This window comes from Papio anubis, chromosome X, assembly GCF_008728515.1.
Source record: "Papio anubis isolate 15944 chromosome X, Panubis1.0, whole genome shotgun sequence".
Classification (NCBI taxonomy): Eukaryota; Metazoa; Chordata; class Mammalia; order Primates; family Cercopithecidae; genus Papio; species Papio anubis.
Genome location: NC_044996.1, coordinates 91072462 through 91098812, shown reverse-complemented (window position 1 = coordinate 91098812; position 26351 = coordinate 91072462). Strand labels below are relative to the sequence as shown.

General features: G+C 38.0%; 1 protein-coding gene across 7 annotated transcripts in view; it reads left to right on the top strand.

Annotated features, from left to right (window-relative positions):
* The window catches only part of WNK3 (WNK lysine deficient protein kinase 3), a 165693-nt gene that overhangs the window by 91802 nt on the left and 47540 nt on the right, over window positions 1-26351 (top strand). For all 7 annotated transcript variants that reach the window (XM_031660810.1, XM_021932693.2, XM_021932692.2 and 4 more), the window contains 7 exons: window positions 4639-4700; window positions 8076-8223; window positions 9881-9997; window positions 18183-18338; window positions 18420-18471; window positions 19733-19870; window positions 20231-21168. In XM_031660810.1, coding sequence (XP_031516670.1) covers window positions 4639-4700; window positions 8076-8223; window positions 9881-9997; window positions 18183-18338; window positions 18420-18471; window positions 19733-19870; window positions 20231-21168 — 1611 coding nt within the window. The remainder of the gene's footprint in view (window positions 1-4638; window positions 4701-8075; window positions 8224-9880; window positions 9998-18182; window positions 18339-18419; window positions 18472-19732; window positions 19871-20230; window positions 21169-26351) is intronic.

The following is a 26351-nucleotide window of genomic DNA, read 5'->3' as shown; positions in this document are numbered from 1 at the left end:
ACTTTGAGCCTGGGAGGTTGAGGCTGTACTCCAGCCTGGGCAACAGAGTGAGACCCTGTCTCAAAAAAAAAAAAAAAAAAAAAAGTTTAGAATCTTGCCTTCACCAACGATTGGGCTTATGTAAGACAACGTCTTTATAGATGAAGAATTCTATATAAATATAAAAATATGGAAGTGGGCATCATGCACAGTGATAATTTTCTTTAATTAAATAAGCAAAAATTCCACTGTTAACCAGGTATATACAGCATACATATAGGCTTGAGTCAATTTGTGTCATTGGTTACACCTGGATTTCAACTCTGGCTCTTTGAACTCACTGTGTGACTTGAGGAAAGTTATTTAATCTCACCCAGCTTTGGTTCTTTTTGGTGTGAAATGCTTTTAAATGGTTGTAAAAGTTTTAAAATGCCTATCTTGCGTTTGCAACCTACTTTGAAATATATGGGATAATGTACCTATAGTAAAATCCCATAGACTATGAGTGGTGTTGGATATATAGTTTTTCACAGAACAATTCCACTTTTCTATGTGTTGGAAAATTTTTATAATGTTATAAAAAATGCCTGTATTGCAGGCTTATTAGGATTAGGTGATATAAAATATGAGAAGCATCTGGCATGTAATAAGTGCTCAACAAATAGTGGTTGTTAAAAGTACTTCAGGGGAGAGAGATATGCTTTGTAACATCAATAATACAATAAAGCAATTTATGAAATGTTTAAAAGTATATCCCAGTTTTACTGGTCTCCTTCACTCCATAATAACTGAGTAAGAATCTCTGGGATGTTGTACGTGGTCTTAGCTTTTTATCTCTTTGGTCTTCCCATCTCCCCTTCTGGGGCTGAGAACCACCAATGGGAGGAGGAAAGGTGTGGTAGAGCAAGTAAAGGAGAAAGATCCTCCTCAACACCTTCCCAAGGTTTGGCGTTACATAAGACCTCAGAACCAGTTAGGGGAGCCTCAGGAATATAACAAGGTTGATTCCCTGCTCCTGCCCCAGCAGAAGTAGCTGTATCTACTTTTCTTTTTTTTTTTTCTTTTCTTTTTTTTTTTTGAGACAGAGTTTCGCTCTTGTCACCCAGGCTAGAGTACAATGGTACAATCTCGGCTCACTGGAACCTCCACCTCCCAGGTTCAAGCAGTTCTCCTGCCTCAGCCTCCTGAGTAGCTGGGACTACAGGTGCATACCACCACGCCCGGCTAATTTTTGTATTTTTAGTAGAGATGGGATTTCTCCATATTGGTCAGGCTGGTCTCAAACTTCTGACCTCAGGTGATCCACTCGCCTCAGCCTCCCAAAGTGCAGCCTTCCAATGTGAGCCATTGTGCCCAGCCCACTCTTTATTATATATGTTTAATATTTGACTCCAAGGCTCCATCAGATTCATTTTGTATTCTCACTGCCTCTTAGCACAGTGCCTGCTACACACTAGGTTTCCAATAAATGTGTGAAGGTAGAAATAAGAAAGGAAAGGGTGACATAGGAAGAAAAACTGTGCCATAAAAATGTTCATGATCTGATATTGCCAATCCTAGAAATTAATCTGAAGAAAATAAAAAGGAAGCAAAAAGCACATACTACGATGCTTGTTTCATAGTGAATGTTAGCTATGGTAGCTATCTCTGTATTTTTACTGTATTTTTATGTATATGTAATAAAAATTGGCAGTAAGTTAGTTATCTAGGAATAGGGGAGGAGTTAGATAAATATGAATACTTATTGTCCTATCATGTGCCTATTAAAAACTGGAATAATGCAGGCCAATAAAGGTAAGGAAAAATACTTAATACATTTTAAAAAGCAGAAAAAAACTGTATAATTGCAACCATTTATACACATGAAAAAAGCCTATAATATTATAGCAAATATTGTAATCACAGCCATGTTAGGAAAACAGCATTCTAGGTGATTTTTCCCATTTTCCTACATTTTATAATGTTATATACATTTAATAATTAAACATTTTTATAGGATAGCAAATACCAAATGTAGAGGAAAATGGATACTTTCACAAACATCTGGTAGGACTGTAAACTGGTTAGACCTTTCTGAAGAGCAATTTGGCAATATATATCAAGCCTTAAAAATGTCTAGCAATTCCATTTTTAGAAAGGCTTCCAAAGAAATAATTAAGAATGCATACAAAGATTTGGCTACAAGAATGTTCTTCACAATATGAAATACAGTTGCAAATAGCAAAAAAATTAGATGTTTGTCTCCCTTACTTGCGCCATTAAATAAATAATGGTATGTTTATACTAAAGGATATTATGTAGCCCTTAACATGTGCTTAAACACTTAAGATGTTTTAAGTAAAAAGAAGATTATAAAAGAGTACATACATTATGATTACATTAAAAACGTGTGTGTGTGTGTGTGTGTGTACAGAAAATGGTCTCAAAGAATATACACAAAGGTGTTAAACAAGCTTATCTATATTCATCTTGCTTTGGTAATAAGAAAAAAATAAATTCAACTTTGTACAAACAGACTTACCAAGCCTCAAATCTGATAATCTTAGGGTAGGTCACCATTATATCAATATGCAACACTACAGTACAATCGTCCCTTGGTATCTGTAGGGGATTGGTTCCAGGACTTTTCTTGGATACCAAAATCCAAGGATGCTAAGCCCTACAGTTGGCCCTGTGGAATCACACACATGAAGTCAGCCCTCCATATCCAAGGGTTCTGAATCCTGAAAATACTGTCTTGTCTTTTTCTTTTTCTTTTTTTAAGACAGGGTCTTGCTCTGTTGCCCAGGCTGGGCTACAGTGGTGTAATCATAGGTCACTGTAACTTCAAACTCCTGGGCTCAAGCAGTCCTCTTGTCTTGGCCTCCCAAAGTGCTGGGATTACAGGTGTGAGCCACCATGCCCAGCCAGAATATTACATTTTCAATCCAAGATTGGCTGAATCCATGGATGCGGAATCCACGGATGCGGAATCCACAGATAAAAAGGACTGACTGCAGTTTTAAACAAAAGTAAAAATGGGGCAGGCGTGGTGGCTCACGGTTGTAATCCCAGCACTTTGGGAGACCAAGGCAGGTGGATCACTTGAAGTCAGGAGTTCAAGACCAGCCTGGCCAACATGGTGAAACCCCGTCTCTACTAAAAATACAAGAAAAAAAAAAATACAGGTGTGGTGGTACGCACCTGTAGTCCCAGCTACTTGGCGGCTCAGACAGGAGAATCGCTTGAACCTAGGAGGTGGAGGTTGCAGTGAGCTGAGATCACACCACTGCACTCCAGCCTGGGTGACAGAGCGAGCCTCCATCTCAAAACATAAAACAAACAAATGAAAGTAAAAATGAAACATTTCATTAAATTTGAAAGACATCTGCAAAAATGGCCCAGCACCTATTTGTAAATATTAATTTTGAAACCCTTAGAAATATTATGACAGAGCTTGACTTGTAGCTATCAGATATGATGGCGGATAAACCAAACATTAGCCATGATTCTGAGCACTAGCACAAAGTAGCATTAATAACCCCATTAATAATTGCAAGTGATTAAAATATAATTCCATATTGTTATATAATAACTATGTTTTGTTTCTCTTTGCTTAGTACATACACTTGTCTCTGGATTTATGCATTAGGATGCCATGTTACTGTTCCAACTTACTGGGACTATACAAACATTAGTTAAATCACATACATTTTGTTGAATCTTAAGTATACAAAAAAAACTATTTGCTGAAATATTTGCTCTCAGTGTTTAAACAGTGATTATGTTAAAGAGCTAATTATCTAATCTATAATTAGAAGCTAGTCTAATTTATCCAGGAAAAAATTTCTCAGTATGGGTTAATTAGAATGATGAAATAGTTTGAAATAGTTTAGGGAAGTGGAGGAATATAAGTAGAGTCACAGTATGCAGAAGAGCCTAATTTATACAGAGGAGCTACAGTTTAGTGTGGCTTCAAACAGAGAGATAAGGCTGGATAATCAGGTACAGGCCAGTTCATTGAGAACATTATTTGCCATCTGAAGGACCTTAATCTTACAGAAGATAAGGAGCCATCATATAGGGTATAAACTGGGTAAGGAAATTATCAATTTTGTTAGATTTGCATTCTAAGATCACTCTGCTATCACTAGTGGCAGTGCATAGAGGATGGATTAGGTAAATGTAAAATTATTTTCCAGTAGAAGCCAATGTTGCAGCTGCTGAATACTAATTCCTTGAAGGGATAGTTGAAATCATCTAGAGAAAAGAGATGCGAGACAGACAGACTACACATTAAGTTAATGCCTAAGCATTTGATTTATCTTCTTGTAGAGTGGTAGTAACTCTTCTCTTAAGTAGTAGTTTTACAACTAGGACTGGAAGCTCAGTAGTAGTGTCTTCCATTGAAAAATAACTCAAACAAAAGTACATATAACAGCGCTAACTTTTTCAAATGAAAAATCTTCATTTATAAGATGTACTTGGTGTATTGTTAAATTTTATTTATCTTTGGTAATAATGTTAAATTAGGATTGATGCAGACATCCAATAACATAGATATTCTACCAGGTTTGCAAGGTAACCAAAACTATCATGTTTTCTGAATAGTAACAAATCGTATATTTAGCTTGAATTTTACTGTTATCATAGCAAGATTTTTGTCTGTACTGTTTACAGCCTGTATCCCAACCAGTTGGAGTTGAACAAGCAGCTCTTCTAAAACCAGATTTAGTTCGAAGGTAAGTATCTTCAAATTAGTACCATGAGAACAATGAGGATATGCTGAAGTTTGTGTACTCATTAGGTGCTTAGTGCATCCTGACTAGAGAAGCTTCTGTATTCTTGTACTTGTGTGAATGTTTAATAAAGATGTTTAATAAAAATATTACTAGATTTGTTTTTTGCTTTTTTATGTTAGTAGGGATCATATGGATTGTGAAATTAATTGTTCATTTTCTTATTGTGTTTATTTATACCCTTCTGTTCTAGGAAAAGCTGGTAAAGGGTTAAGGAAGGAAGAAACAATAGAGTTTAGAGTAGAATTCTAGCTAATCTAAAGAAATAAATTACAACTAGATATTTAATTGTATTATTATTTAGTACTTGAAAACTAGTATTTTTCTGTATAAAATATAGATTGGATAGTTTTTATTGTTCTATCTTCAAGTTCATTGATTGTTTCCTTTGTCCTATTCATTCTACCATTATGCCTATTTAGTGAGGTTTTTTTTTTTTTTCTGTGATTGTTTAGTGCTATACTTTCTATGTGGTTCTTCTTAAAATCTTCTATTTCTTTTATAAGATTTTGGTTTTTTCATTTGCCTCAAGATTATTCGTGATTGCTTATTGAAGCATTTTGATGATAGCTGCTTTAAAATTCTTGTCAGAGTCCGGGTACAATGGCTCACACCTGTAATCCTAGCACTTTGGGAGGCCAAGACAGGCAGATCACTTGAGGTCAGGAGTTCAAGACCAGCCCAGCCAACATGGTGAAACCCTGTCTCTACTAAAAATACAAAATTTAGCCAGGTATGGTGGTGCACGCCTGTAATCCCAGCTACTTGGGAGGCTGGGGCTGGGGGATTGCTTGAATCCAGGAGGCAGAGGTTGCAGTGAGCTAACATTACACCACTGTACTCCAACCCGGGTGACAAAGTGAGACTCTGTCTAAATAAATAAATAAAATTCTTGTTAGATAATTCCAATATCTGATTCATCTTATTTTTTTTTTTTTTTTTTTTTTTGAGATGGAGTCTCACTCTATTGCCCAGGCTGGAGTGCAGTGGCAAGATTTCGGCTCACTGCAACCTCCACCTCCTGGGTTCCAGTGATTCTTGTGCCTCAGCCTCCCAAGTAGCTGGGATTACAGGCTCCCACCACCACGCCTGGCTAATTTTTGTATTTTTAGTAGATACGGGGTTTCACCATGTTGGCCAGGCTGGTCTCGAACTCCTGACCTCAAATGATCCACCCGCCTCGGCCTCCCGAGTGCTGGGATTATAGGCGTGCGCCACAGTGCCTGGCCTCATCGTATTCTTGTTAGATGATTTCAATAACTGACTCATCTTGGTGTTGGCATCTGTTGATTACCTTTTTGCATTCAAGTTGTAATTTTTCTAGTTTTGGGAGTATGACAAAGGAGTTTATTTTCATTTGTCTCCTGGGCATTTGGATATTATGTCAGGTGACTGTAGATCCTATTTAAGTCTTTTTTTTTTTTTTTTTTGAGATGGAGTCTTACTCTGTTGCCCAGGCTGGAATGCAGTGGAGTGATCTTGGCTCACTGCAGCCTCCGCCTCCCGGGTTCAAGCGATTCTCCTACCTCAGCCTCCTGAGTAGCTGGGATTACAGGCACATGCCACCATGCCCAGCTAACTTATTTTAGTAGAGACAGGGTTTCGCCATGTTGGCCAGGCTGGTCTCAAACTCCTGACCTCAGGTGATCTGCCCACCTCAGCCTCTCAAAGTGTTGGGATTACAGGCACGAGCCATCATGCCCCGCCTATTGAAATTTTCTATGTTAGCAAGCAGTCACTCTTGTTTAGATGCATAGGTTCTGGCCTGCTTTTGTGGGCCATGATTCTGATGACAATTTAGTTTTCAAAATCCTTACAGTGCTGCTATTCTGGTTTGTTTTGTTCACCTGGACCCCCTGGCCCCCACTGCTGGGCCAAGAGGTGGAGAGTGCTTCCCTAGGCCTGCTCCCCCAGGTCTGCTCTACAGGCTATGCTCTACTTACTGGTGGGGCCCCTACCAGTGCCACTGGGGAAGGACAGGGCCTACTTAAGTCCGCTTCTGTTGCTGGGTTGGGGATCAGGAGACACTGGGCTTGGGCTGCCTTTGCCTCTGGACTGGGAATTGGGAGACACTGCCTGTACTGCCTTTATTCACTGGGTGGGTAATTGGAAGATACCAAGTTGCTATGATATTCCTCAAGTCCTGGGGGTCCCTAGCCAGTCCACTTTCATCTTTTCACTCTTCTGTGCCCTCCTGTCATTGTCCACTACATTATTTCTAGAACTTTTAGCTGTACTTAGAGGGGAGGAGCAGGGAAAGTTGAGTTTCTGCCATCTTGTCCCAAACCCTAAACTGGTGTGTTAAGTAACTTTGGAATGTGAATGATATAGTCCATTGGCTAAAATTATATTCCTTTTATCCTCTGATTACTTGTTACTGCCATTTCTGTATTTAAAAATCTCTTAAGGGCAGTATTAATGTATCTTCTTCCACTACTTATATTTATGCAAATTCTTTGTCATATGGACATAAAACATTTAGGAGTTATTTTTATCTCTTCTTGTACATTTATATATAGATGCTTCATGAGTTGTTTTTAGGAGAAATAACTTGCTTAAATTTATTTGAAAGATACCTGTTTCAAAAAGATATCTGAAACTTAGAGCTTGTAATTTAAATTCCAAATGTGTTTATTGAAATTTTTTTATTGAAATATGTTTGAGTTTAAAGAAAAACCTGAAAAATGCCTTTGACACAGATAAACTAAAAGGTAGCCTCCCCTTTCATAATAATATTGATGTAGACCTGTAAAATGTAACTAATTAGAATGAATAATGTTGAGCTCTTTTTACATCATTCATTTTCATTTCTTGTTCTGCCTCCTGCAGAACACTATTCTTGTCTCCCATACCTGGTCTACCCTGTTGAGTTCATTACATAAACAGGTATATTTTGAGTGATAATTTGTTTTGGTTTTAGAAGTTTTATTTGAAGATATAAATAAAGTAACCCCTAAACAAACAAGATAAAACCGATCAAGAGCACCCCATGATAAAAGGTTTCACAGAGGTCTATCACTGGCAGTGTTTTTCTTTCATTCTCATCACTGTGAGATGTTTGCTAAATAAATACAGTGTGATCTTAATTTTTCAGCTTTTTGAAAAAGCTTTATTGAAATATAAATCATACACCATTTAAAGTGCGTGATTTAATGGCTTTTAGTATATTCACAGAGTTGTGCAGTCATAACTTTTAAAAAGATTGTAGTATTTATTAATTTTTCTTAAACTCATTATTTATGGTTTTATAATTGGGAGTTTTTCTTAGAATTTTACTGTCAAGACTGGAATGAGTTACTTTTTTAAAAATATTGCTAGCTTGAATCAAGATGTGGCAACTATGAAGGAAAACATCAGTAGCCCTGATAACCCAAGTGGAAATGGCAAACAGGATCGGATCAAACAGAGAAGAGCTTCCTGTCCCCGACCAGAGAAGGGGACTAAATTTCAGCTTACCGTCCTTCAGGTCAGTTTGTAAATATGGTTTGGTTAAGAGTACATATAGAGGTCTGGAGGGTCAGAGAGGGGCAGTGCTACAGAAGTGAGTTGTAAAATATTGTGAAACCCTCTCTAAACTAACCTTCTCTCCATTACAGACTTTCCAATACGAGTATTATGTGTTCATTGTTAAACTTAGGAAATATAAGAAAGAAAATAAAATCCACTTGTAACCACCATTCAGAGATAGCTCCTATTAATGTTTTAGTTTGTTTTTCTCTCTTTTTCCTGTATGTACATGTAGTGTTTTACATTATTAAGGTTGTAATAGTACTAGTAATCGCAGCAAAAATCTACTGAGTTCTTTTGTGGTAGGCACCCTAAATGTTATCCATGCATTTTATCATTTAATCCTTCAATAACCCTGTATGATAGGTCGTAGTGTATACTCATCTTTACAAATGAAGATACTAAAGATCAGAGGAGTGGGCCGGGCACAGTGGCTCACTCCTGTAATCCCAGCACTTTGGGAGGCCGAGGCCGGTGGATCATCTGAGGCCAGGAGTTTGAGACCAGCCTGACCAATATGATAAAATCCCATCTCTATTAAAAATACAAAAATTAGCTGGGCATGGTGGTGCATGCCTGTAATCCCAGCTACTCGGGAGGCTGAGACAGGATGTTGCGGTGAACCGAGATTGTGCCATTGCACTCCAGCCTGGACAACAAGAACAAAACTCCATCTGAAAAAAAAACAAAAAAAATCAGAGGAGCAAAGTAATTTGCCTAAGATCACTCAACTAGCAAGTGATAATGTCAGATCTGAACCTAAATCAGACTTTAAAGCCCATATCTCTAACCAGTATGATGTACATTTCAGTTGACTGCTTCAACCTATATATAATTTTATATCCTCTATTTTTAAAAACCTAATATATCATGTATGCTTTTCTGTATCGTTAATTTTTCGATAACATGACATTTTAAATGGCTATATTAAATAGCTGCTTATACAGAGAAATAACTTAATCATTCCCTATGTTCTTGGTTTATGTTCTTTCTTTCCATCTTTTTCCCAGTCTGTCCTTTTTCTAACTTGCTGTCTTTTACTCTTTTTGGCTGTCTGTATATCTTTGCAACAAAATCCTTGAACATAAATCTTTGTATCTATCCCTGATTATTTCCTTATTAGATCCATAGGAGTCGGACTCATGGGTCAAAATATGAAGATTTTTAAAATTTCAAGATATATGTTGCTAGATTGCTGTCCATAAAGATTGATCCAGTTTACATTTCCATTCGCAGTGCCTCTTCTTTTGCTTAGTCAATTTATAGATTAAGAGAATTTTGGAAATGAATTATTAAATTTAAATCTTTGCATTGCAGATAGCTCTAGTGACTATTATAACTTTTTTTTGCTTTCTTATAAAAGTTGTATTGTTTTCTTTACCACAGGATCACATTTATAACTTATTTTTTACTGAGTAACTTGAACCTGTTAGATTAGTCATAGAATGGCTGTTTAGATGGTATTCCACCAAGGGAAAACATAGTCTTTTTAGATTCTGAACTATTTAAGCCATTTTCCACATATATTGTATGTGAACTAGTGTAGATGTGCCCTGCACAATTTGCAAAGAAAAGACAGTGACTGACTCTTAAACCAGTGAAATGTTTGTACTCAGGTGTCAACCTCTGGAGATAACATGGTAGAGTGTCAGCTGGAGACACACAACAACAAGATGGTCACCTTCAAGTTTGATGTTGATGGTGATGCGCCAGAGGATATTGCAGACTATATGGTAAGTATAGTAAGACTAAATTATCTTCCCTTCAGCATTCTGTCTTTTATCCCCTATAATTCTGTCTCCATTTATTTTGAGCCATCATTTTTTTTTTTTTTTTAAATTTATTTATTATTATTATACTTTTTGCTGTAGGGTACATGTGCATAACGCAGGTTTGTTACATATGTATACTTGTGCCATGTTGGTCTGCTGCACCTAATAACTCGTCATTTACATCAGGTATAACTCCCAATGCAATCCTCCCCCTCCCCTCCCCATGATAGGCCCCGTGTGTGATGTTCCTTCCCCAGTCCAAGTGATTCATTGTTCAGTTCCCACCTATGAGTGAGAACATGCGTGTTTGGTTTTCTGTTCTTGTGATAGTTTGCTAAGAATGATGGTTTCCAGCTGCATCCATGTCCCTACAAAGGACGAAACTCATCCTTTTTTATGCCGCATAGTATTCCATGGTATATGTGCCACATTTTCTTAATCCAATCTGTCACTGATGGACATTTGGGTTGATTCCAAGTCTTTGCTATTGTGAATAGTGTACAAGAAAACATAATGGTGCATGTGTCTTTATAGCAGCATGATTTATAATCCTTGGGTATATCCCCAGTAATGGGATGGTTTCGTCATATGGTACATCTAGTTCTAGATCCTGAGGAATCGCTTATACTGTTTTCCATAATGGTTGAACTAGTTTCCAATCCCACCAACAGTGTAAAAGTAGCCCTATTTCTCCACATCCCTTCCAGCACCTGTTGTTTCCTTTCGACTTTGAATGATCAGCCATTCTAACTGGTGTGAGATGGTATCTCATTGTGGTTTTGATTTGCATTTCTCTGATGGCCAGTGATGATGAGCATTTTTTCATATGTCTGTTGGCTGTATGAATGTCTTCTTTGAGAAATGTCTAATTCATATCCTTGCCCACTTTTTGATGGGGTTGTTTGTTTTTTCTTTGTAAATTTGTTTGAGTTCTTTTGTAGATTCTGGATATTAGCCCTTTGTCAGATGAGTAGATTGCAAAAATTTTCTCCCATTCTGTAGGCTGCCTGTTCACTCTGATGGTAGTTTCTTTTGCTGTGCAGAAGCTCTTTAGTTTAATTAGATCCCATTTGTCAATTTTAGCTTTTTGCCAAGAGCTTTTTGGTGTTTTAGACATGAAGTCTTTGCCTGTTTATGTCCTGAATGGTACCTTTCTTTTACCTAGGTTTTCCTCTAGGATTTTTATGGTATTAGGTCTAACATTTTAAGTCTCTAATCCATCTTGAATTAATTCGTATAAGGAGTAAGGAAAGGATCCAGTTTCAGCTTTCTCATTTCTTATGGCTAGCCAATTTTCCCAGCACCATTTATTAAATAGAACTTCTTTCCCCATTTCTTGTTTTTCTCAAGTTTGTCAAAGATCAGATGGCTGTAGATGTGTGGTATTATTTCTGGAGGACTCTGTTCTGTTCCATTGGTCTATATCTCTGTTTTGGGTACCAGTACCATGCTGTTTTGGTTACTGTAGCCTTGTAGTATAGTTTGAAGTCAGGTATGGATGCCTCCAGCTTTGTTCTTTTGACTTAGGATTGTCTTGGAGATGCGGGCTCTTTTGGTTCCATATGAACTTTTAAAGCAGTTTTTCCAATTCTGTATTGAAACTCATTGGTAGCTTGATGGGGATGGCATTGAATCTATAAATTACCTTGGGCAGTATGGCCATTTTCAATGATATTGATTCTTCCTATCCATGAGCATGGTATGTTCTTCCATTTGTTTGTGTCCTCTTTATTTCACTGAGCAGTGGTTTGTAGTTCTCTTGAAGAGGTCCTTACATCCCTTTGTAAGTTGATTCCTAGGTATTTTATTCTCTTTGAAGCAATTGTGAATGGAAGTTCATTCATGATTTGGCTCTGTGCTTGTCTGTTGTGTATAAGAATGCTTGTGATTTTGCACATTAATTTTGTATCCTGAGACTGCCTGAAGTTGTTTATCAGCTTAAGGGAGATTTTGGGCTGAGACGGCGGGGGTTTTCTAAACATATAATCATGTCATCTGCAAACAGGGACAATTTGCTTTTCTTTTCCTAACTGAATACCCTGATTTCTTTCTTCTTGCCTAATTGCCTAGCCAGAACTTCCAACACTATGTTGAATAGGAGTGGTGAGAGAGGGCATCCCTGTCTTGTTAGTGTTCAAAAGGAATTTTTCCAGTTTTGCCCATTCAGTACATGATATTGGCTGGGTTTGTCATAAATAGCTCTTATTATTTTGAGGCACGCTCCATCAATAACAATTTATTGAGCTGCTTTGGCATGAAGGGCTGTTGGAATTTTGTCGTTTTTCTGCATCTATTGAGATAATCATGTGGTTCTTGTCTTTGGTTCCGTTTATATGCTGATTATGTTTATTGATTTGCTTAATGTTGAACCAGCCTTGCATCCCAGGATGAAGCCCACTTGATCATGGTGGTGGTGGATAAGCTTTTTGATGTGCTGCTGATCCAGCTCTGCCAGTATTTTATTGAGAGGATTTTGCATCGCATGTTCACCAGATATTGGTCTAAAATTTCTTTTTTGCTGTGTCTCTGCCAGGCTTTGGTATCAGGATGATGTTGGCCTCAAAAATGAGTTAGAGGATTCTCTTTTCTATTGATTGAATAGTTTCAGAAGGAATGGTACCAACTCCTCCTTGTTCTCTGGTAGAATTCAGCTGTGAATCCATCTGTCCTGACTTTTGGTTGGTAGGCTATTAATATTGCCTCAATTTCAGAGCCTACTATTGGTCTATTCAGGATTCAACTTCTTCCTGGTTTAGTCTTGAAGAGTGTAAGTGTCCAGGAAATTATCCATTTCTTTCTAGGTTTTCCAGTTTATTTCCATGTGAGAGGTGTTTATAGTATTCTGATGGTAGTTTGTATTTCTGTGGGGCTTCTGGTGGTGATATCCCTTTATCATTTTAATTGGCAACATTTGATTCTTTCTTTCTTTCTTTATTAGTCTTGCTAGTGGTCTGTCAATTTTGTTGATCTTTTTCAAAACCAACTCCTGATTCATTGATTTTTGGAGGGTTTTTGTGTCTCTATCTCCTTCAGTTCTGCTTCATCTTAGTTATTTCTTGCCTTTTGCTAGCTTTTTGAATGTGTTTCTTGCTCTTGCTTCTCTAGTTCTTTTAATTGTGATGTTAGAGTGTCAATCTTCGATCTCTTTCCAGCTTTCTCTTGTGGGCATTTAGTGCTATCAATTTCCCTCTTACACACTGCTTTTAAATGTGTCCCAGAGATTCTGGTATGTTGTATCTTGACTCGTTGGTTTCAAAGAACATCTTTATTTCTGCCTTCATTTCACAGGTACCCAGTAGTCATTCAGGGACAGGTTATTCAGCTCTATGTAGTTGAGCTGCCTTTGATTGAGTTTTAATCCTGGCCTCTAGTTTGATTGCACTGTGGTCTGAGAGACAGTTTGTTATAATTTCTGTTCTCTGCACATTTGCTGAGGAGTGCTTTACTCCAATTATGTGGTCAATTTTGGAATAAGTGTGATGTGGTGCTGAGAAGAATGTATATTCTTGTTGATTTGGGGTGGAGAGTTCTTAGATAAACCCATAGGTCTGCTTGCTGCAGAGATGAGTTCAATTCCTGGATATCCTTGTTAATCTCTTGTTTCGTTGATCTGTCTAATGTTGATTGTGGGTGTTGAAGTCTCCTATTATGGCCAGGCGGGAGCTCCAAGTCTTTGTAAGTCTTGCTACTGCTTTCTTTATGCGAATTCCAAACCCGGATCTTTGATGGTTTAAAGTCTGTTTTATCAGAGACTAGTATTGCAACCCTGCTTTTGTTCTCCATTTGCTTGGTAGATCTTCCTCCATCCCTTTATTTTGAGCCTATGTAATATGTCTCTGCATTGTGAGATGGGTCTCCTGAATACAGCAGACTGGATGGGTCTTGACTCTTATCCAGTTTGCCAGTCTGTGTCTTTAATTGGAGCATTTAGTCCATTTTTACATTTAAGGTTAATATTGTTATGTGAACTTGATCCCGCCATTATGATATTCACTGGTTATTTTGCTCGTTAGTTGATGCAGTTTCTTCCCTGTTCTCATGGTCATTAAGATTTTGGCATGTTTTGCAATGGCTGGTACTGGCTGTTCCTTTCTTCCATGTTTAGTGCTTCCTTCGTGGTCTCTTTGTAAGGCAGGCCTATGGTGACAAAAATCTCTAAGATTTGCTTATCTGTAAAGGATTTTATTTCTCCCTTCAATTTATGAAACTTAGTTTGGCTGGATATGAAATTTGCTGAAAAAATTTTCTTTAAGAATGTTGAATATTGGCCCCACTCTCTGGCTTGTATGAGTTTCTGCTGAGAGATTCGCTGTTAGTCTGATGGGCTTCCCTTTGTGGGTAACCTGACCTTTCTCTGGCTGCCCTTAAGATTTTTCCTTTCATTTCAACTTTGGTGAATCTGGCAATTATGTGTCTTGTAGTTGTTCTTCTCGAGGAGTATCTTTTGTATGCTCTCTGTATTTCCTGAATTTGAATGTTAATATTCGCCCTACTAGGTTGTAGCCCTGGATGACATCCTGAAGAGTGTTTTCCAACTTGGTTCCATTTTCCCTCACTTTCAGGCACCCCAATCAGATGACGGTCTTTTTACATAATCCCATTACCTCTTTTGCAGGCTTTGTTCATTTCTTTTCTTTTCTTTTTTTCTTTAGATTTCTTCTCGCTTCATTTCATTCATTTGATCCCTCAATCGCTGATACTCTTCTTCCAGGCTGATCGAGTCGGTTACTGAAGCTTCAGATTTGTCAATTTATTTCTCGTGTCATGGTTTTCGCCTCTGCCCGCTCATTTATGGCCTTCTGCATTAATTATTCTGTTATCAATCTCTTCCACTCTTTTTTCCGCTTTTTTAGTTTCTATGCTTGGTAATGCAATTCCTCCTTAGCTCTGAGAGTTTGATGGACTGAAGCCTTCTTTCTCTCATCTCATTGCCATTCGGCCCAGCTTTGGTCTCGGTTGCTGGCGAATGAGCCATGCTCCTTTGAGGGGGATGCTGATGCGCCTATTTTTGAATTTCCAGCTTTTCTGCCCTGCTTTCTTCTCCCATCTTTGTGGTTTTATCTTGCCTCTAGTCTTTGATGATGGTGATGTACTGATGGGTTTTGTGTGGGTGTCCTTCCTGTTTGTTAGTTTTCCTTCTAACAGTCAGGACTCTCAGCTGTAGGTCTGTTGGAGATTGCTTTTGAGGTCCACTCCAGACCCCTTTGCCTGGGTGTCAGCAGCAGAGGCTGTGTGAAGATAGAATACTGCTGAACAGCGAGTGTACCTGTCTGATTCTTGCTTTGGAAGCTTCCCTCCTCAGGGTGTACTCCAATCGCGGTGAGGTGGGTGTCGGTCTGTCTCTAGTGGGGGATGTCTCCCCAGTTAGCTACTCAGGGGTCAGGGACCCACTTGAGCAGGCAGTCTGTCCGCTCTCAGATCTCAACCTCCATGTTGGGAGATCCACTGCTATCTTCAGCTGTCAGACAGAGTTGCTTTTGCGCCTGCAGAGGTTTCAAGGCTTCTGTTGTTGTTGTTGTTGTTGTTGTTTAGCTGCCCTGTCCCCACAGGTGGAGTCTACAGACTGGCAGGCCTCCTTGAGCTCCACCCAGCTTGATCTTCCCAGGGCTTTGTTTTGCCTACTTACATAGCATGGCTCTTCCCAGGCCTCACTGCTGCTCTGTTAGATCACAGACTGGGCTAGCAATGAGGAAGGTTCCAGGCGTGGACCCTCCCGCCAGGTGTGGGATATAATCTTCTGGTGTGCCTGCTTGCTTAAGTGCAGTATTGGGGTGGGTGTTACCCATTTTCTCCAGGTGTTGTGTGTCTCTGTTCCCTGGCTAGGAAAAGGGATTCCCTTCCCCTTTGGCGCTTCTTGGTGGTGAGGCGATGCTCGCTCTCGTTTCATTCTCTCGCTGGTCGGGCTGCAGCCGACCAGCACCGACTGTCCGCACTCCCCAGTGAGATGAACCCAGTACCTCAAAGTTGATAATGCAGAAATCACCTGTCTTCTGTGTCGCCGCTGGGAGCTGGAGACTGGAGCTGATCCTGTTTGGCCATCTTGCTCCGTCCCCCCCCCTCCACATTATCTTTATTTTTGATAACAGGCTTTGAAAAAGCTAAACTCCCAGGTAATTCTTTTTTTTTTCTGTTTTTTTTTTTTAAATTTTTGTGGGTACATAGAAAGTTTATATATTTATGAGGTATATGAGATATTTTGATGTAGGTATACAAGGTGTAAGAATGATGTAAAGGTAAATGGGGTATCCCTCCCCTTGTAATTCTTTTTTTTTTTTTTTTTTGAAATGGGGTCTCGCTCTCTCTCCCAGTCTGGAGTGCAGTGGTGCGATCTCGGCTCACTGCAAGCTCCGCCTCCCAGGTTCACGCCATTCTCCTTCTTCAGCCTCCCAAGTAGCTGGGACTACCGGTGCCCGCCACCACACCTGGCTAATTTTTTGTATTTTTAGTAGAGACGGGGTTTCACAGTATTAGCCAGGTTGGCCTCCCCTTGTAATTCTAATGTGTTAGCCACTGATCTAACATCTTGTATGTTATTGTTTCATTTAGTTTTTAATATTTTCTTTGAATTTTTAGGCTTAAGTTAGTATTTCTTCCCCCTTCATTTTATTTATTTTATATTATTTTCTAGGTTACTTTTGCATGTTCCCCTTTTGTGATGGGGATAGGGCTAGAATGGCAGGAAGAGTTCATATAATGCTTTTTGTTTCTGCCAGCTTTCTTTGTATATGCATTTCTAGCCAAGCAGAATTAAACATTTTAAAAGTCAATTATTTCATCAGTTCTGTTCTTGTTTAACGTAATATTTTCTGAACTGTCTCTTCTTTCATTCTTTTCAGGAATGTTTAACCTAATTAGTGGTCTTCCGAGCTATTTTTGGTTTTTTTTTTTTTTTTTTTTTTTGAGACGGAGTCTCGCTCTGTCGCCCAGGCTGGAGTGCAGTGGCATGATCTGCAAGCTCCGCCTCCCGGGTTCACGCCATTCTCCTGCCTCAGCCTCCCGAGTAGCTGGGACTACAGGCGCCCGCCACCTCGCCCGGCTAGTTTTGTATTCTTTTTAGTAGAGATGGGGTTTCACCGTGTTAGCCAGGATGGTCTCGATCTCCTGACCTCGTGATCCACCCATCTTGGCCTCCCAAAGTGCTGGGATTATAGGCTTGAGCCACCACGCCCGGCTAATTTTTGTATTTTTAACAGAGACGAGATTTTACCATGTTGACCAGGCTGGTCTCGAACTCCTGACCTCAGGTGATCCACTCACCTCGGCCTCCCAAAGTGCTGGGATTATAGGCATGAGCCACCGTGCCCAGCCTTCCAAGCTATTCTTTATTTTCTTTGAAGATGTTTCATTTGTGGTTTGTGATTTAAAAGCTTTTGGTTTTGGACATCTTAGTTTTAAACATTGCCTCAGTTATATTCTTCAAATAACCAATTTATAGAATGACATATTTTTTTAAATGCTGGTTCCTTCTCTGGTAGGTAGTGCCAATCTGAGAAATGTTGGTAGTCTCAAATAGAATTATTTAATGTATTCTTTGGCATTTGTTGCTGGTCTTTGTGAATTCTATTGTTACACTTGGATTTAGATACTTAATTTTAATTTTCTTCTTCTTTTTTTTTTTTTTTTTTTTTTTTGAGACAGAGTTTTGCTCTTGTTGCCCAGGCTGTAGTGCAATGGCGCGATGTCAGCTCACCGTAACTTCCGCCTCCCGGGCTCAAGCAATTATCCTGCCTCAGCCTCCCAAGTAGCCGGGATTACAGGCACCCGCCACCCCAGCCGGTTAATTTTGTATTTTTATTAGAAACAGGGTTTCACCATGTTGGTCAGGCTGGTCTCGAACTCCTGACTTCAGGTGATCCACCCGCCTCAGCCTCCCAGAGTGCTGGGATTACAGGCATGAGCCACCGTTCCTGGCTAATTTTGTATTTTTAATAGAGACAGGGTTTCTCCATGTTGGTCAGGCTGGTCTCGAACTCCTGACCTCACGTGATCTGCCCGCTTCGGTCTCCCAAACTGGGATTACAGGCATTAGCCACTGTGCCTGGCCCAATTTTCTTTCTTTACATGGTAGTCACTATTTATATAATATTATAACTTTGAATAAACTACATTCACTCTCATGAATAGACTTACTTTTACTTTTGGGCAGGTTGAAGATAACTTTGTGCTGGAAAGTGAGAAAGAAAAGTTTGTAGAAGAATTGAGAGCTATTGTAGGTCAAGCCCAGGAGATCCTTCATGTCCACTCTGCCACAGAAAGAGCCATTGGAGTTGATTCTATTACTGTGGACTCCAACAGTAGCCAGGTGAGAACAATTGTTTAGCAAACAGATCTTCTCAGATATGAATCAGGAACATTTTAATTTATCTATTCATTTTTAATTCAGACAGGGTCATCTGAACAAGTACAGATAAATTCTACATCTACTCAAACCAGCAGTAAGTATATTTAGTAAAATTTACCATTTGGTTTTTGAAGCAAGACATTTGAAAACTTTTAACACACCTTCATTGGGAAAGATGTTAGCCAATAAATTAATTTGGTAACTTATTAGTGTAGGTTTTCTCACACCTTGAAAGGCCGAGAGGTAATAATCCATCCCCTGACTTTTCCTCAAGTGTTGGTTCTTTATCTGATTGATTTATTTTTGAGTTGTTGGGTGGTAATGTTACCAGAAAAGCAGTCACAGTACTGATGACCTTAAATGGCATAACTGTTTGAAACTTAAGTAGTAAGTTATTTTTTTCTGATTTGAGATGGATAGAAACTTTTTAACAAAAGTCATCATTTTCTAAGTTTGCCTCATGTTTCAATAGTCATTCATATCTTGATTTTATTCTACTAACGATGAATGATGTGCTTCTACTTGCTCTGGTCACTGATAACTTTTAGTAAATCAGATGCCAGATAAACCTCCAGAAACGAAAACTAGGGTCTTCTGTTTTCTTTTCTGATGACTTTATCTTTCCATTCTTCTCAGGTATATTAAAGAGTGTCTGGGAGGGGGATAAGAGCCATAGACAAATGAGCACCCCTGAAGAAATTACAGGAACATAAAGAAGCAAAAGGTGGTGTGGGAGTAATAGAAGCAGATACCATTATCCTGAAATTTAGTTTGACTGTGTTATAATGCAGAGTCCTCCTATATCTTATTTTTCTGGTTAGCCAAGATCTGAGTAGGTTTCTGACTAACAAAGTTGGGTAAAGTTTAAAAGAGAATTACTTATTTGAGTACGTTTACAAAGTAGCAGTTAAGATGTAGGGGTTTATTTTACTTTATTTTTTAAAATGTCATACAGTAAAACTGACTCCTTTTTCTTTTGGTGTACACTTCTGTAAATTTTAATACATATATAGATTTATGTAAGCACTATCATAATTAGGATACAGAATAGGAGATACAGGTTTTAATGGGAAAAGTGCTGTCAGTTTTTTCAAAGAGTACCCTGTTTCTAATTACTATTGATGCAATATTTGTTTCAGTAGAATCTAAAATCCTTCTCTAAAGATATTGTGTGCTTAGTACTTCAGACTTTTTGTCAGTATTGAGAGGGCTGGTCTTATCAATTACATATATTCTAGTACTATTAGAAATGGAGATACAAGGCAAATTGTTTATTTAACCTGGCTTCTTCAGTCAATAAGGTAAATAAATTGAAAATCGCTTAGCATATTATTTTTTGCTAATTATTTCTGCAGATGAATCTGCTCCTCAGTCATCCCCGGTTGGTCGGTGGCGATTCTGTATCAATCAGACGATAAGAAACCGTGAGACTCAGTCTCCTCCTTCTCTTCAGCATTCCATGTCTTCGGTTCCTGGCCTATATCCACTTCCTAGTAAGCTTTTCTTCTCTGCCACTTTGTCCAGACTCAAAGGATGGGATGCAAAATACATATGATATCTTTAACTGGTTTCCATGGGAATTTTATGCTTATGAGAATTTTCATAAGCTTTTTTGAAGACATTAATATTAGGATACAACTTAAGCCATTTCCTATTTAATATTTATGAGAAAAAAGGAAAATATTATTTTCCTGGCCAGGTTGAATTCTGTGTGTTTTGAGTCTTATTTACAAGAGTACTTTCACACAGGTTCTCATTTGCCTCTTTCTCCTCCTGTTCCTTTTGACTTAGGGCACTAGTCTATGCTTTGTACTTATCAGTACGTGCTTAGCCATTCTTTATTATTGTTCCAGGTCCAAAAAATACAAGTAATAAGGAGATACCACGGGACACACTGCTCACTATAGAAAATAATCCATGCCACCGTGCACTTTTCACCTCCAAATCAGAACACAAGGATGTGGTTGATGGTAAGATTTCTGAATGTGCTAGCGTAGAAACCAAGCAGCCAGCTATACTTTATCAAGTGGAAGATAACAGGCAGATAATGGCACCAGTTACTAATAGTTGCAGTTACTCTACTACTTCAGTTCATGCAGTTCGAGCTGAATGTGAGGGACTCACCAAACAAGCAAGCATATTCATACCTGTGTATCCATGTCACCAAACTGCCAGTCAGGCTGATGCACTTATGTCCCATCCTGGCGAATCAACTCAGACTGCTGGTAACTCTCTTACAACTCTGGCATTTGATCAAAAGCCTCAAACCTTATCAGTACAGCAGCCAGCTATGGATGCAGAGTGTATTTCCCAAGAAGGAGAAACTACAGTGAACACTGAAGCAAGTTCTCCAAAGACAGTCATTCCCACTCAGACCCCTGGCCTTGAACCAACTACCCTTCAATCCACTACTGTCCTGGAATCAGATGGAGAAAGACCTCCAAAACTGGAGTTTGCAGACAACCGAATTAAAACTCTGGATGAAAAATTAAGAAACTTGCTCTATCAGGAGCACAGCATCTCTAGCATCTATCCCGAGAGTCAGAAGGATACCCAAAGCATAGACTCTCCATTTTCTTCCTCTGCTGAAGATACCCTCTCCTGTCCAGTGACAGAAGTCATAGCCATCAGTCACTGTGGAATTCAAGATAGCCCAGTACAATCCCCTAATTTCCAACAGACAGGCTCTAAGCTTCTGTCTAATGTGGCTGCAAGTCAGCCTGCTAATATATCAGTGTTCAAAAGGGACCTGAATGTGATAACTTCTGTACCCAGCGAATTGTGTTTACATGTAAGTATCGTTCTTTCTAACCAATTCCTTATTGTTTTAAAGAAGTGCCTTCTCTTCTAAAATTCTGTCCTTTGAAATGAAATGGTCTATGTCACAAGATTCTGAGGTCACAGGTATTTAAGAAGGCCATGACTTAGGCTGCAGTGTTCAGAACCTCTCAGTAGAGATGACAAACTATCTTTGGTAAGAGAGCCCTCTGGTGAATTAGCTAAGAACCTGCAAGCAGTGTCTATATTTGTATTAATGACAGAATGAAAACTGACTCATGGATTGTTTTAGTGGGTAGGAAGAACTTTTAGATTTTCACTTAAAATGCCTGTTATCAGTTTCCTTCTTAAAAAAAAAAAAAGTTACGGTTTTTAATTTAATCATGTTTGGGGGGATTTAATTTGACAAAAAAAGAAAAGAAAGTAAAATCATCATTAATACCATGACTTTTTTTTTTTTTTTTTTTTTTTTTTCCAACCCTAGACGGAGTCTTGCTCTGTCTCCTAGGCTGGAGTGCAGTGGCACGATCTCGGTCTGCCTCCCGGGTTCAAGCAATTCTCCTGCCTCAGCCTCCTGAGTAGCTGGGATTACAGACACGTGCCACCATGCCTGGCTAATTGTATTAGTAGAGACGGGATTTCACCATGTTGGCCAGGCGGGTCTCAAACTCTTGACCTCGTGATCCACCTGCCTTGGCCTCCAAAGTGCTGGGATTACAGGCGTGAGACACTGTGCCTGACCTGACTTATTTTTTGAGTTATATAATGTGGGAACTTTAATTTTCCTTTTCTGCCCCTTCAAATCACAGAAGTAACCACTAATAATTCGGTGCTTATCCTTCTTGACTTTTCTGAAGCTTATACAGATCTATTTACATACATAGAACATTTTATTCATAAAAATACTGTGCTGTATACATACTGGTCTGCAACTTAATTTTTTCATTTTACAGTAGATCATGGACATCTTTCTAAATCTTTATCACTATCTTTTTGTCATTTTTGTTATTATATAAGTAATAATATATACTTGTACATAGTATATATGTACTATGTACAAGTAAAATCCACCCCATCCCCAAACCTATAGACACAGCTGTTAACAAATCTTTCCAGACATTATTTTAATTAATATACAAATATTTATAAAGATATACTTTTTATATATGATATATTGTATCTTTATATAGATATATAGATACATGTTAATATTTATATACATATATTTATTTACATATATGCTATTCTGCATTTTTTTCATTTATGGGTATCCATGTCAGTACACATAGTTCCATCTTACTCAACTTTTTGAAACAACTGCATAATATTCCACTGATATAATTTAAATATCTTTTAAATTTTTAAATTATTTTAAATAATAAATAAATATCACATAATGTGATGTGAATCTTAAGAAATGAACTGTTATTTCTGTCATTTAAACTTTGTTGCTTGAAGGAGACTCTCCCAAGTGTCAAGGTCAAATGGATTCTTTTATTTGTTTCAAGTGTCTGTTGCTATATCTGGATCATACTTAGCTGCCACTGTTTCTGGTGTTGTGGAATCCTTTTTTCCCCTAAAATACTTCTATGAGTAATGTTTTCAAATATATTGCATGGAGATCCTATTTGGTATTCTTTTGCCTATCTAAAAATGTCTTTATATTGCTTCACACTTGATTGACTAACTACAGATGGTAGGATCAGAATTTTTTCTTCTCAATTGAGAATACATTGTTTTATTGTCTTTTATTAGCCTTGCTGATGAGAGTGATTTCAGTTGTTTATCATTCACTTGTAGGTAACCTGTTTTTACTCTAGACCACTGCAATGCTCTAGTACTTTTTACAATGTGGAAATGTTCTGTATCTGCATTATCCAATACAGTAACCACTAACCAGATATGACTATTGAGCACTTGAAATGTGGCTAGTGCAACTGAGGGCCTGAATTTTTAATTTAATTTGATTTAATTAATTTAAATTTAGACAGCCACATGTGATTAGTGGCTGCTGTATTCAGTTAGCACAGGTCTAGTTGCTTTTAGGAAACTATCTTAGAGTTCTGATTATCAGACTCTATCTTGGTATATTGCTTTTCCATTCATTTTGTATATCACTTTTGTGGATGTTTCGAATTTGAAGATGTGTGTCTTTTTTCAGCTCCAGTAACTTTATTTTCATTTCTTATTTTTCTTCCCCTTCATTGTCTTGCTTATTTCCATTTGGAAATCGTAGGAGATATATGGCCTCTTGGATTATTCCCCATGTTTCTTAACAGCTTGCTCTCACTTTTAATTTCATTTTTTAAAACCTTATGTTCTCAGATATGTCTTCAGTTTTTTTTTTTCTTTTTAAATTTCAGATCACTCTCTTGGTATTCAGCTGTATCCAGTTAATTTTTCATTTGGCAGTCATGAATTGGATTTTTTAAATCGTTCTTATTCTTGGCTCCATTTTCATAGCAACCTATTTTTGCATGTATTTTTCTTCCAAGCTTTTTTCTCAGAAAACTGACAAAATATTAACTCTAAAATATATAAAGAATGCTTACAAATCATTGAGAAAAGATCAGACAACTCAGTGGAAGAATAGCCAAAGCATGTGAACGTGCATTTCACAGAAGTGGAAATATAAATGCCTGCTAAACATGTGAAAAGATTTTCAACTTTCTTAGTAATGAGAGAAAGGCAAAACTTTACAGAAAAATAGTTTTTGCTAATTAGACTAGCAAATATTAAAGAAATTGATGGCCAGGCGCGGTAATTTTCATTTTATGTTGGTAGGAATAAAATCAGTACAGCCTACCTGGAGGGCAGTTTAGCACTGTGAAAGTTAGAAATGTGTACATTCCTGTGACTGAGCTATGTCACTGTCAAATTCTGCCTGAGAGAAGCATTTGCACATATGAACAAAGGAACATGTATAAGAATGTTCAGTGTAACATTGTTTGTTTATTTGTAACAGGAAAGGATTCACAAACAAGTTTAAATATTTATAAATAGAAATTGAGGGACATTGATACTATGAAGCAATTTAAAAGCAAAGTAGACCTATAAATATATGTTAGCTCTTATCATCTTTATTTTATCATGGACATATCTCCAGGAAAAATCATCAGGAAAAATATATGCAGAATAATTCAGACAGTATGATGAGGTGTGTGTATGTGTGTGTGTCTGTGTGTGTGTTTGTATGTATGTGTATGTGTGTGTGTGTTTTTGAGACAGGGTCTCTGTTACCCAGGCTGGAGTGCAGTGGCATGATCGTGGCGCACTGTAACCTCAACCTCCTGAGTTTAGGTGATCCCCTTGCCTCAGCCTGCCAAGTAGCTGGGACTACAAGTGCATGCTACCATGCTTGGCTCATTTTTAAACTTTTTGTAGAGACGTGGGCTTGCAATGTTGCCCAGGCTGGTTTTGAACTCCTGGCCTCAAGTGATGCTCCTGCCTTGGTCTCCCAAAACAGTGGGATTACAGGTATGAGCCACCACACCTGGCCTGTATTTTTAAAAAGGAACACACACACACACACACATATATATATGTACATAAATTTACAAAAAAGTTCTGAAAAGATAAATTGATATTAGTGGATGTCTTCCAGGGGGGACTGGGAAGGAGGGTTGTTACAGAGATTTTTGTTTTATCTAATGGCTTAGATCTTTTACAGAAAACAGTCATTCATGTTATAAACCAAAAAGTATCTAAGGCAGATCTCAATCAATTTAGAATTTTATTTTGCCAAGGTTAGGGACATGTCTAGAAGAGAGAAAACATGGAATCACAGATACAGTCTATAGTCTGTGCCTTTCTCCAAAGATGATTTTGAGGGCTTCAATATTTAAAGGGGAAAAGCAAGCTGGAGGGGAAAGAGGGAGGTTATGGTAATCCACATGTTGCAAGAGAAAAGGAGCAGGTAGGAGAATAATCAATTATGTATTCATCTCACAATTTTGCTCAGTAAATCAGCACTTTACATAAGATAAGGTGAACATAGGGTAGCTACCTCTGGAGATATTTAACCTTTTATTTGTAGCTGTTTGCTTAGGAACAAAATGAAATGCAGTTTCTTGCATGACTCAGATTTCAGCTTAACTTTTTTCTTTTTGGCATAGTGAATTAGGGTCCTGAGTTTTTGTTTGCCTTTCACAATATATTACTTGTGATATTTTTTAAAATGAAAACATTCTTATTGAAACACAGCGTTAGAAAGAAAACAGCTTTTGAACCCCACAAACCAGTTTCAAAATCTTGCTTTGCCATTTACTATGTAATACTAGGCAAATTATCTACACCCTTTACCCAGCCTTAATTTCCTCATCTGTAAAATCAAGATAATAGTACCTACTTAAAGGGCTACTGGATGCCTTTGGTATATTCTCTTTATTGTTTATTCATCTTATTTCATATTCTTTGTGCTCTATAAATATGGAAACTTGTCTTGTGATTTCTTAGAATTTTAACTATTTTACAGTGTTCGATCCAGTGACATTAAATATATTCACAAGGTTGTGTATCCATCACCATTATCTAGTTCCAGAACTTTTTCATCACCCCAACAAAAGAAACTTCATACCCATTAAGCAGTCATTATTCATTCTCCCTTCCCCCTTGCCCCTTGCAACCACAAATCTGCTTTCTGTCAGTATAGATTTGCTTATGCTAGATATTTCATATAAATGGAACCATACAGTATATGGCCTTTGTGTCTGGTTTCTTTCACTTAGCATAATGTTTCAAGGTTCATATTCCATTTTATGGCTATACTGCATTTTGTTTATCCATTCATTGGTTGATGGACATTAGGTTGTTTCTACCTTTTGGCTGTTGTGAATAGTGCTGCTACGAACATTCATATAAAGTATTCATATGAGTTCCTGTTTTCAGTTCTCTGGGGCATATGGTAATTCTACATTTAACTTTTTGAAGAACCACCAAACTCTTTTCTAAAGTAGCCACACCATTTTACATTCCCACCAGCAGAATGTGAGGGTTCCAATTTGTCTACATGCTTACCAACACTTGTTTTCCAATTTTTTGTTCATAGCCATCTTGGTGAGTATAAAGTGGTATTCTTATTGTGGTCTTGATTTGCATTTGCTTAATAGCTAGTGGTGTTGAGAATCTTTTCACGTGCTTGTTGGCCATCTGTATATCTTCTTAGGAGAAATGTCTATTCGAGTCCTTTGCCTATTT